The sequence below is a fragment of the Pseudophryne corroboree genome, chromosome 12 (assembly GCF_028390025.1).
Source record: "Pseudophryne corroboree isolate aPseCor3 chromosome 12, aPseCor3.hap2, whole genome shotgun sequence".
Lineage (NCBI taxonomy): Eukaryota > Metazoa > Chordata > Amphibia > Anura > Myobatrachidae > Pseudophryne > Pseudophryne corroboree.
This window is the reverse complement of record NC_086455.1, coordinates 63,920,770-63,933,849: the sequence shown is the minus strand read 5'-3', so window position 1 is coordinate 63,933,849 and position 13,080 is coordinate 63,920,770. Positions and strand designations below refer to the sequence as shown.

Sequence of the window (13,080 nt, the reverse complement as noted above, 5' to 3'; positions counted from 1 at the left end):
GCAGCCGCGGTAAGTCTTGGAACAGACAGGGTCCCTGCTGGAGCAGGTCCTTTCTTAGAGGTAGAGGCCACGGGTCCTCCGTGAGCATCTCTTGAAGTTCCGGGTACCAAGTCCTTCTTGGCCAATCCGGAGCCACGAGTATAGTCCTTACTCCTCTCCTTCTTATGATTCTCAGTACCTTGGGTATGAGAGGCAGAGGAGGGAACACATACACTGACTGGTACACCCACGGTGTTACCAGAGCGTCCACAGCTATTGCCTGAGGGTCCCTTGACCTGGCGCAATATCTGTCTAGTTTTTTGTTGAGGCGGGACGCCATCATGTCCACCTTTGGTTTTGGTTTTTCCCAACGGTTCACAATCATGTGGAAGACTTCTGGGTGAAGTCCCCACTCCCCCGGGTGGAGGTCGTGTCTGCTGAGGAAGTCTGCTTCCCAGTTGTCCACTCCCGGAATGAACACTGCTGACAGTGCTATCACATGATTTTCCGCCCAGCGAAGAATCCTTGCAACTTCTGTCATTGCCCTCCTGCTTCTTGTGCCGCCCTGTCTGTTTACGTGGGCGACTGCCGTGATGTTGTCCGACTGGATCAGCACCGGCTGACCTTGAAGCAGAGGTCTTGCTAGGCTTAGAGCATTGTAGATGGCCCTTAGCTCCAGGATATTTATGTGAAGTGATGTCTCCAGGCTTGACCACAAGCCCTGGAAATTTTTTCCCTGTGTGACTGCTCCCCAGCCTCTCAGGCTGGCATCCGTTGTCACCAGGACCCAGTCCTGAATGCCGAATCTGCGGCCCTCTAGAAGATGAGCACTCTGCAACCACCACAGGAGAGACACCCTTGTCCTTGGTGCCAAGATTATCCGCTGATGCATCTGAAGATGCGACCCGGACCATTTGTCTAGCAGATCCCACTGGAATGTTCTTGCGTGGAATCTGCCGAATGGGATTGCTTCGTAAGAAGCCACCATCTTTCCCAGGACCCTTGTGCATTGATGCACTGAGACTTGGCCTGGTTTTAGGAGATTTCTGACTAGTTCGGATAACTCCCTGGCTTTCTCCTCCGGGAGAAACACCTTTTTCTGGACTGTGTCCAGGATCATCCCTAGGAATAGAAGTCGTGTCGTCGGGATCAGCTGCGATTTTGGAATATTGAGAATCCAACCGTGCTGGCGCAGCACTATCTGAGATAGTGCTACTCCGACTTCCAACTGTTCCCTGGATCTTGCCCTTATCAGGAGATCGTCCAAGTAAGGGATAACTAAAACTCCCTTCCTTCGAAGGAGTATCATCATTTCGGCCATTACCTTGGTAAAGACCCGGGGTGCCGTGGACAATCCAAACGGCAGCGTCTGAAACTGATAGTGACAGTTCTGTACCACAAACCTGAGGTACCCTTGGTGAGAAGGGTAAATTGGGACATGTAGGTAAGCATCTTTGATGTCCAGAGACCCCTTCTTCCAGGTTTGCAATCACTGCTCTGAGTGACTCCATCTTGAATTTGAACCTTTGTATGTAAGTGTTCAAGGATTTTAGGTTTAAAATTGGTCTCACCGAGCCGTCCGGCTTCGGTACCACAAATAGCGTGGAATAGTACCCCTTTCCCTGTTGTAGGAGGGGTACCTTGCTTATCACCTGCTGGGAATACAGCTTGTGAATGGCTTCCAATACTGCTTCCCTGTCTGAGGGAGACCTCGGTAAAGCAGACTTTAGAAAACTGCGAGGGGGAGACGTCTCGAATTCCAATTTGTACCCCTGGGATACCACCTGAAGGATCCAGGGGTCCACTTGTGAGTGGGCCCACTGCGCACTGAACTTCTGGAGACGGGCCCCCACCGTGCCTGAGTCCGCTTGTAAAGCCCCAGCGTCATGCTGAGGACTTTGCGGAGGCGGGAGAGGGCTTTTGTTCCTGGGAACTGGCTGTTTGTTGCAGCCTTTTTCCTCTCCCTCTGCCACGGGGCAGAAATGAGGCGCCTTTTGCCCGCTTGCCCTTATGGGGCCGAAAGGACTGCGCCTGATAATATGGCGTCTTCTTAGGTTGAGAAGCTACCTGGGGTAAAAATGTGGATTTTCCAGCCGTTGCCGTGGCTACCAGGTCTGATAGACCTACCCCAAATAACTCCTCCCCCTTATAAGGCAATACTTCCATGTGCCTTTTAGAATCCGCATCACCTGACCACTGCCGCGTCCATAAACCTCTTCTTGCAGAAATGGACAGCGCGCTAACTCTTGATGCCAGTCGGCAAACATCCCTCTGTGCATCACGCATATATAGAAATGCATCCTTCAAATGCTCTATAGTCAATAATATACTGTCCCTATCTAGGGTATCAATATTTTCAGTCAGGGAATCCGACCACGCCAGGCCCGCACTGCACATCCAGGCTGAGGCGATTGCTGGTCGCAGTATAACACCCGTGTGAGAGTATATACATTTTAGGATATTCTCCAGCTTTCTATCGGCAGGTTCCTTTAGGGCGGCCGTTCCAGGAGAGGGTAGTGCTACCTGTTTAGACAAGCGTGTGAGCGCTTTATCCACCCTAGGGGGTGTTTCCCAACGTGCCCTATCCTCTGGCGGGAAAGGGTACGATGCCAATAACCTTTTAGGAATTATCAGTTTTTTATCGGGGGAAACCCACGCCTCATCACACACTTCATTTAATTCCTCGGATACAGGAAAAACTACAGGCAGTTTTTTTTTTCACCAAACATAATACCCTTCTTAGTGGTACTTGTATTATCAGATATATGCAATACATTTTTCATTGCTTCAATCATGTAACGTGTGGCCCTAGTGGAAGTCACGTTTGTCTCCTCATCATCGACACTGGAGTCAGTATCCGTGTCTGTGTCTGCCATTTGAGGTAACGGGCGTTTTAAAGCCCCTGATGGCGTTTGAGACCCCTGGACAGGCACAAGCTGAGTAGCCGGCTGTCTCATGTCGTCAACTGTCTGTCGTAAGGAGCTGACACTGTCACGCAATTCCTTCCACGAGCTCATCCACTCAGGTGTCGACTCCCCAGGGGGTGACAACTGTATAATAGGCAATTGCTCCGCCTCCATCTCATTTTCCTCCTCAAACATGTCGACACAATCGTACCGACACACCGCACACACACAGGGAATGCTCTGATAGAGGACAGGACCCCACTAGCCCCTTGGGGAGACAGAGGGAGAGTATGCCAGCACACACCAGAGCGCTATATATATACAGGAATACCACTATAAAATGTGTTTTTCCCTTTATAGCTGCTGTTAGTATAAACTACTGCGCCAAATTAGTGCCCCCCTCTCTTTTTTACCCTTTTCTGTAGTGCAGGACTGCAGGGGAGAGTCAGGGAGACGTCCTTCCAGCGGAGCTGTGATGGAAAATGGCGCCCGTGTGCTGAGGAGATAGGCTCCGCCCCCTTCTCGGCGGCCTTTTCTCCCGCTTTTTAGGTGAGTTCTGGCAGGGGTTAAAATACACCCATATAGCCCTGGGGGTTATATGTGGTGTATTTATGCCAGCCAAGGTGTTTTACATTGCTGCTCAGGGCGCCCCCCCCCCCTAGCGCCCTGCACCCTCAGTGACCGGAGTGTGAAGTGTGCCTGAGTAACAATGGCGCACAGCTGCAGTGCTGTGCGCTACCTTGTTGAAGACTGATGTCTTCTGCCGCCGATTTTTCCGGACCTTTTCTTGCTTCTGGCTCTGTAAGGGGGCCGGCGGCGCGGCTCCGGGACCGAGCTCCGAGGCTGGGCCTGTGTTCGGTCCCTCTGGAGCTAATGGTGTCCAGTAGCCTAAGAAGCCCAATCCACTCTGCACGCAGGTGAGTTCGCTTCTTCTCCCCTTAGTCCCTCGATGCAGTGAGCCTGTTGCCAACAGGTCTCACTGAAAATAACAAACCTAAACTAAAACTTTCACTAAGCAGCTCAGGAGAGCCCCTAGTGTGCACCCTTCTCGGCCGGGCACAAAAATCTAACTGAGGCTTGGAGGAGGGTCATAGGGGGAGGAGCCAGTGCACACCAGGTAGTCCTAAAGCTTTTACTTTTGTGCCCAGTCTCCTGCGGAGCCGCTATTCCCCATGGTCCTTACGGAGTTCCCAGCATCCACTAGGACGTCAGAGAAATATATATATATATATATATATATATATGTGAAAAGGAGGAAGCTACGCAGCGCCAATTAGCGATAACAATTTGTACTAGTATATGGACCAGAATAGATATAAATACTCCTAAAAAGTACACTCCCTTCAATATATTAAGGGCGTCAGCTCATGTCTTAAGTAAAAAACACTGGTAAGGTGTTTTACAAGTAATCTCAGAAATGGTGGATACGATACTTTAGAGCGACCAATGGTGTCAATAAATATTATAATAGGAGGGTAAAAGTTAAAAAAGGTAGATTTTAATCACAATAACACTTGCACCAGTAAAAGAAAAAGAAAAACCACAATAAAAATATGTATAAAAATTTCACGGTCAGAGATAAAAAAGTCAGTACAAAAATGTCACCAGTATATATAAAAATATGTTAAAAAAATGTATATATATGGTAAGGGCTATGAGGACTCAATTTATAAAAGAATATATATATATTATCGATTAATAAGATCAAATATAGGTAAAAAATCAAATCTTAGCTTAAGAGGAGGTAGGTATCCCCAACGCGTTTCGTCCTATCTGGACTTCCTCAGGGGGTAAGGAGCAAGTGGGACAGCACAGGTATATATACCCCTATCAATGAGGAAGTGATCCCTACATCACTTCCTGTCAATCAGGAGACCAAGAATTAGCATATTGAAACACATTATAAAAACAAGCTCAGACATATTCAATCCACTACTTGGATTGGACTAGGCAAAACCGCTATTTTATGTATTTAGTTTGAGCTCAGGGAAGCCTTAGAAAGCTCCCTGAGCATAGTTTAACCGGACTTCCTGTCCGGACAGTGGGTGACATCACGTCCGCCCCACTTCCGGCGTCGTGATTTCTGTACTGCGCATGCGCCGGGTGCGGACATCCCGAACCCGCTGCGCATGCGCCCATGAGCATTGTCCGGATACTGATGCCTTCAGTTTGTCGTGTTTATGTCCATTGCGCATGCGCCGGGTACGGACGTCCCGGACGCACAGTGCCTGCGCCCGCGATCTGTATATAATGTTTAATAAATGTTCAGCATAGGAACAAGGAGGTATTTGAGTGTCTGCAATACAATTAAGGGGAAGTTCTGTATTTAATTAAGTTCGTTCTTTAGTCACATCCGATGGTATAAGAGATTGGCATCCATTTTCTTGGAGCGTGTTGCTTGCAGACATTAATTATATACAGTCCCAGCGGCCATCTTGGGTGGGATTTTTCTCATTGGGAAACACATATAAAATGAAGATGAAGAAAGGAGCAGGGTCATACAGAGGTTTTTAAATATTAAATAAAAAAAAAATATATATATAAAATTTGCCTGATATGATTTCATACAGGATATTTTAAAAGAGATGGTGTCTATTATACAAATCGGCTTAGACCCATGTAAATAAGATACACAAAAAAAAAAAAAAATATTATATATGATATATATTATAAAATTATTTTGACTGTCATTTTTGTGCAAGGACAAAAATGAAAGGGCCGACATAAAATAGAAAAATATATAAAAATATATAAGAATATATATAAATCTATAAAAATATATATACACATACATCAAGAGGGGGGGGGGGGGAGGAAAAGAGGGGGAGGCAAGAGGAAATATTGGCAACAGGATAATACCAGGTTTTATAAACAAATATCAGAAACTGAGTTTCCTTTATGGTAGTACAAGAGACTGCATGTGTTCAAAGCTCATCTGTATATCACCCAAGACACCAGAGACCCCTCTCGGGGAAGTCATAGTAGCACTCTCACACCCCCTATTCCACCCTACAGCACCTGGTCTTCCATGATGGTTCCCCATCTATGTACTGGCCGGGCCCAAACACTGCTTGGCTTCCAAGTTCGGGCGGAATTGGGCATTTCCAGTGTGGTATGGCTGTAATAATGGTAATTCTGTGGGTCTGCAAGGTGTGACAGCGAGGCAGAAAGAGGTAGGTCACCCTGGTGAAATGGTTAAAAAGTGCAATGTGCTTACGTCATAGAAACGGGGCTATTTCATAGCCCTCGTTGAAGCCATCAGGGTGCAGAGTGTTCAATTCAAAAATCCAAAACATCTCCCTCTTAGATAGGAGATTGCCAAGGTCTCCTCCTCTCTCGCCCAATGAGACAAGTTCGATGCCTTTGAAGGTCAATTCCTCAGGGTCTGAATTATGGCACATGTGGAAATGTTTAGAGACCGTATGGGATAGTACCTTATTTTTGATATTCCTTACGTGCTCCTGCATACGAATCTTCAGGGGTCTCTTGGTTTTTCCTACATACTTCATTCCACATGAGCATTCCAGCATGTAAATCACTGAGATCGTGTTGCAGTTGATGAATCCCTTGATCTTGTACTCCCTGGACCCATCTGTATTCCTGAACGTCTTTCTGTTGGGGTGCAGATAACGACACATATTGCAGCGACCACACTTGTAGCACCCGACACACTTGGGCATACCTGATTTGATTTCTTTCTTCCTCAGCATGCTTGGTGCCACCAGGTCTTTGAGATTCTGTGATTTCTTGAATACCACCAGCGGATCTTTGGGGAGATATTCCTTTAGAATCGGATCCATTAAGAGGATGTTCCAGTGTTTCTTAAGGGTTTTTTTGATGAAGTTACCATGTCTACTGTAGGTAGTGATGAATCTTACTACATCCTCCCCCTTTGTCTTCGATTTGTACCTCAAAAGTTGTTGCCTCTCCAGGTTTTTAGCTTTAACATTTGCTTCTCCCAAGAGATGATTGGGATATCCTTTTTCCTTGAATCGTTCAGTGTACACTTGTAATTGTTGATCACGGTCCTCCGGGTTTTTGCAGTTGCGGGCAATTCTGGTAAACTGTGAAAAAGGGATATTGTTCTTCCATTGTTGACTGTGATTACTTTTAAAGTGGACGTAACTGTTCATGTCAACTTTTTTGATAAAATTCTTGGAGATCACTTCCTTGCCCTCATGTGACAGTACCAGATCCAGGAACTCAATCTCTGTAATGTTTTCATTGGCAGTAAAATGGAGATTCATCGAGTTGTTAGATAAATACGTAAAAAATTCATTAAAACTCGTCTCGTCACCATCCCATACAATTAAGATATCGTCTATGTAACGTTTATAAAAAACGATATTTTGTTGAAATGGGTGGTCGTTAAAAATGTGCTCCTTCTCCCAATGTCCCATAAAAAGATTTGCGAAACTGGGCGCAAAAATCGTGCCCATGGCTGTGCCACAGATTTGCAAGAAGTATGCATCTAGAAATTTAAAATAGTTATGTTTTAAAATGAAATACATTAGTTCGCATAAGAATTGTCTGTGTTCCTCTGTGATGTCCGCATCTTGGCTTAAAAATCCATTGCAAGCCTCAACCCCTTTTTCATGCTCTATGCATGTATAGAGCGACTGTACATCAATTGTGATCCATCTATAAGTTTCTTTCCACTCGAACGATTCCATCAGGTTAAGAACCGATGTGGTGTCTTTGAGGTATGCCGGAAGGTTTACCACATGTTTTCTTAAAAAGAAGTCCACATACTCCGACAAATGTGATGTTAATGAGTCAATCCCTGCCACAATGGGTCTCCCTGGTGGGTTTATCATGGACTTATGTACCTTAGGCAAAAAGTAAAAAATTGGGGTAATGGGGTTGGAGTTAAAAAGGTATTGGTACTCGTCTTTAGTTAAAATCTCACATCTGAAAGCTCTCAGGAGTAAAATTCTTAGCTCTTCCACGAAACCTTCCTTTGGATCTGTCGGGAGTGGCGTATATGAAGTTCTATCGCCCAGTAGTCTGTTAGCCTCTGCTACATATGCCTCCCGGTCCATAATAACCAACCCCCCCCCTTTGTCAGCAGATTTTATAATGATATTGTTATTGGCCTGCAAATCCTTAATAGCTTTTACTTCCCTATTAGTAAGGTTCTTCTCTTTAATGGGTTCAATTTCAGTATCACATAAATCCCTCTTTACCAAATCATAAAAAATTCCCACGTTATGGCCTTTAGATTCAAGTGGGTAGAATTTTGAAACTGGTTTTAGTCCTGATTTTGATTGTTCATAGTTACGAATCACTGCATTTTCTTTTTTAAGAAAATGCCTCTTGATGTATGTGTATATATATTTTTATAGATTTATATATATTCTTATATATTTTTATATATTTTTCTATTTTATGTCGGCCCTTTCATTTTTGTCCTTGCACAAAAATTACAGTCAAAATAATTTTATAATATATATCATATATAATATTTTTTTTTTTTGTGTATCTTATTTACATGGGTCTAAGCCGATTTGTATAATAGACACCATCTCTTTTAAAATATCCTGTATGAAATCATAATATCAGGCAAATTTTATATATATTTTTTATTTTATTTAATATTTAAAAACCTCTGTATGACCCTGCTCCTTTCTTCATCTTCATTTTATATGTGTTTCCCAATGAGAAAAATCCCACCCAAGATGGCCGCTGGGACTGTATATAATTAATGTCTGCAAGCAACACGCTCCAAGAAAATGGATGCCAATCTCTTATACCATCGGATGTGACTAAAGAACGAACTTAATTAAATACAGAACTTCCCCTTAATTGTATTGCAGACACTCAAGTACCTCCTTGTTCCTATGCTGAACATTTATTAAACATTATATACAGATCGCGGGCGCAGGCACTGTGCGTCCGGGACGTCCGTACCCGGCGCATGCGCAATGGACATAAACACGACAAACTGAAGGCATCAGTATCCGGACAATGCTCATGGGCGCATGCGCAGCGGGTTCGGGATGTCCGCACCCGGCGCATGCGCAGTACAGGAATCACGACGCCGGAAGTGGGGCGGACGTGATGTCACCCACTGTCCGGACAGGAAGTCCGGTTAAACTATGCTCAGGGAGCTTTCTAAGGCTTCCCTGAGCTCAAACTAAATACATAAAATAGCGGTTTTGCCTAGTCCAATCCAAGTAGTGGATTGAATATGTCTGAGCTTGTTTTTATAATTTTTATAATGTGTTTCAATATGCTAATTCTTGGTCTCCTGATTGACAGGAAGTGATGTAGGGATCACTTCCTCATTGATAGGGGTATATATACCTGTGCTGTCCCACTTGCTCCTTACCCCCTGAGGAAGTCCAGGTAGGACGAAACGCGTTGGGGATACCTACCTCCTCTTAAGCTAAGATTTGATTTTTTACCTATATTTGATCTTATTAATCGATAATATATATATATTCTTTTATAAATTGAGTCCTCATAGCCCTTACCATATATATAAATTTTTTTAACATATTTTTATATATACTGGTGACATTTTTGTACTGACTTTTTTATCTCTGACCGTGAAATTTTTATACATATTTTTATTGTGGTTTTTCTTTTTCTTTTACTGGTGCAAGTGTTATTGTGATTAAAATCTACCTTTTTTAACTTTTACCCTCCTATTATAATATTTATTGACACCATTGGTCGCTCTAAAGTATCTTATCCACCATTTCTGATATATATATATATATATATATATATATATATATATATATATAGTTAGCAACTCTTTACGCTAAATATACATAAACAGTGTGAACTATGCATATTTTCTATTATCCCCACAGCAAATGTTAAAGATTTTTACTTTTGTTTATATTTTTACATTTCATATCTACATTTTGATTTTAAGTCTAATGATTTTATGTTTTATGTAATAAACGTTTTTTGTACAAAGAAGCCAAATGTTATTTGTGAACAGGTGTATGGGATATAATTACTAAACACCAGCGCAGCTGCACCCCTTTTTTCACATTCCAAACATGCATCAGCAAACTGCACATGCGCAGCGGCAGCATCGTGGCTGCCTGACCTTACACATTGCGCCGCATCCCAGATGGAGGCGGCTGCAATGTGATTGACAGCGGCAGGCATTCGTGGGGAGGCGACGCGGCATGGATGGGGGGGGGGGGCGTGGCAGGCCCGAAAGGGGGCTGGCTGGGAGCATTTTTCAGGGCGACTGTGTGACGTCAAACGCAACTACTCCTATTTAAAAAATGCCCGCAGATCGCCTGACAGCGCGGCCTGGGGTCAACCGTAATTCAATACGTCCACAATGTAATTGTGCTGGGTGGCACATGTGAGGAGATGGACGCAGATCTGGCTGTATATACAGCGACCTGCTTCCATCACTGAATAAGGTTCTGAGGCCTTCAAAGGTGGGGAGACCAGTGCACTCTCGCTTTTAAGATGGGTTTACGCCTCTAATGACTTCTTTCAGCTTGAAGGAGATATCTAAGAACAGCGACAAATTTATGCGGCTTAGAGGTTTGGAACTTGTTTGTCAAAGTTGTTATAGAATGTCGGTGGGTTCAAGAGCTTACAAATGGACAATGCTACCTTTTTCCTATGCACCAGTTTCTATAACATATGCCCAATGAATTGACCTGGGCTGGCACAGTATACTGACTGACACCCCTTTACTATATGAGCTCTGCAACCAGAACAGACCTGGGGTGGTCTGGTAGAGGCAGGTAACATACAGTAGCATACTGCCTATGAGGGTAACATGATCAACTCCTGCAGCACGAAGGTTAAGCCCCTCGGTTTGATCAGAGAGGGCAGAAACTTAGCCGAGGGACACAGATCCCTCACCTGAAAGTGCAATTTTATCTCCATAAACTTAAATTAAGATATTTACGTTGCTGAGTAATTGTAGTAATATGTGCGGTTTTGTAGCAGTCAAAGAGCACATTGTTACCATGTTTTCATTTTCTGACTATGGGAATAAGGTATTATTATTAGAAATAATTGACCACATTTTGGTGGTCATTCCGAGTTGTTCGCTCGCTAGCAGTTTTTAGCAGCTGTGCAAACGCTATGCCGCCTCCCACTGGGAGTGTACTTTAGCTTAGCAGAAGTGCGAACTTTTTATCGCAGAGCGCCTGCAAAAATTTTTTGTGTAGTTTCGGAGTAGCTCAAAACCTACTCAGCGCTTGCGATCACTTCAGACTATTCAGTTCCGGATTTGACGTCACACACCCGCCCAGCGTTAGCCCAGCCACGCCTGCATTTTCCCTGGCACGCCTGCGTTTTTCCGAACACTCCCTGAAAACGGTCAGTTGCCACCCAGAAACGCCCTCTTCATGTCAGTCACTCTGCGGCAAGCAGTGCGACTGAAATGCATTGCTAGACCCTGTGCAAAACTGCATCGTTCGTTGTGCCCGTACGTCATGTGTGCACATTGCGCCGCATACGCATGCGCAGAACTGCCGTTTTTTAGCCTCATCGCTGCGCTACGAATAAATGCAGCTAGCGATCAACTCGGAATGACCACCTTGATGTCTAGTAAGCAGAGGTCTAACAAGGGCTTTTAGGTGCCCAGGGCATGTTGAAAAAACACCCCCTCCCCCCGCCCCGCACACACATACACACATTAAAAAACACCAGTTACTTTTGCGTAAGTCGAAGGGGGGCATGAACAACACGGGCAGGGGGGCCCCCTCCCCGCACACACTGCTGCTCGGTCCAGCTTCTCCTCTTGTGAATCTTGCCTCTGGTCCTTCCTACGGCCGGTGCTCTGGCAAGCGCCCCCTCTGCCCTGAAACTGTCCTGGCACCCAGGGCTTGTGCCCAGCCCTCATTACGCCACTGCTAGTAAGACGCAAGGTGTGTCACTAATAAACTCGGTGCCATGCTCCACAAATTTTCATAAATATAAAACCTCTGCTCAATAAACACTAAGGCTATAATATATTATCTCTTGGATGTAATCAGTGTATCTAGATGATATGTGGGATTATTCTAATTTGGATTTACAAACAGTAAAAGTTAAGTCTTTCATATAGCTGTGCTTTCAGGCGAAGGAATAACATGGAGAGTGTAACTTACTTTCACAAAGACTGTGGAATTGCACTCCTGCAGCGCCTCCATCAAGCTGATCAGATGCAGGCAGACCATCTCCACCATCTAGAAGAGATAAATCCCCGTGGAGAAATATGGAGTGGATTTGAAACTATTGTACAGACAGGTTACTTGTGAAGCTACTTTGTGCTTTCGTATATTTCCCTTTGTGTAATCAGCTTTCCTTCATATGCTTCCACTCCTCTACAGGGGCAGTTTTCCGATCTTTCAGCGTTAGCTAGCTCCTCATTGTCTACAGTAACCAACTTCACTATGTAACGGGCCCAACTAGCTACATCATTTCTATTAGCTACTTCCACATTCAGACCTGCTCAGTTAACTCCACTTCTAATGCGATTAGTTAGCTCCCCTTTGTCTCTGTATCAGGTAGCTCCAGCTACACACTTGCTCAGCTAGCTCCTCTATTGCTCTGGACAAGCTAGATTCCCTTTCTAATGCAATTAGCTAGTTCTTCTATGTCTCTGGAACAGTAAGCTCCTCTGTCTCTCTGAATTAGCTACCTTCACTTTCTAACATGTACCGATAAATCCTCGATTTCTCTGGGTCACTTAGCTCCACTGTATAACGGACTTAGCTAGCTCATCTGTTACTCTGGAACAGCTAGCTCCACTGTTACTCTGGAACAGCTAGTTCCTCTGTTACTCTGGAAAAGCTAGCTCCTCTGTTATTCTGGAACAGCTAGCTACTTTTTTTTACTCTGGAACAGCTAGCTCCTCTGTTACTCTGGAACATCTAGCTCCACTGTTACTCTGGAACAGCTAGCTCATCTTTTACTCTGGAACAGCTAGCTCCTCTTTCACTCTGGAACAGCTAGCTCCGTTGTTACTCTGGAACAGCTACCTCCTCTGTTACTCTAGAACAGCTAGCTCCTCTGTTACTCTGGAACAGCTACCTCCTCTGTTACTCTAGAACAACTAGCTCCTATTTTACTCTGGAACAGCTAGCTCCTCTTTCACTCTGGAACAGCTAGCTCCTCTGTTACTCTAGAACAGCTAGCTCCTCTGTTTTACTCTGGAACAGCTAGCTCATTTATCTAATGGTCTCAGCAAGCACCTTTATTTCTCTGGATCAGTTAGCTT

At 44.4% G+C, this 13,080-nt stretch overlaps 1 protein-coding gene and 1 pseudogene across 1 annotated transcript in view; both read right to left on the bottom strand.

Annotated features, from left to right (window-relative positions):
• Positions 1 to 13,080, bottom strand: part of UNC79 (unc-79 homolog, NALCN channel complex subunit) — a 438,710-nt gene that overhangs the window by 33,890 nt on the left and 391,740 nt on the right. The window contains exon 50 of the mRNA XM_063947577.1: positions 11,969 to 12,046. Coding sequence (XP_063803647.1) covers positions 11,969 to 12,046 — 78 coding nt within the window. The remainder of the gene's footprint in view (positions 1 to 11,968; positions 12,047 to 13,080) is intronic.
• On the bottom strand, positions 5,892 to 6,011 carry LOC134981734 (5S ribosomal RNA; annotated as a pseudogene).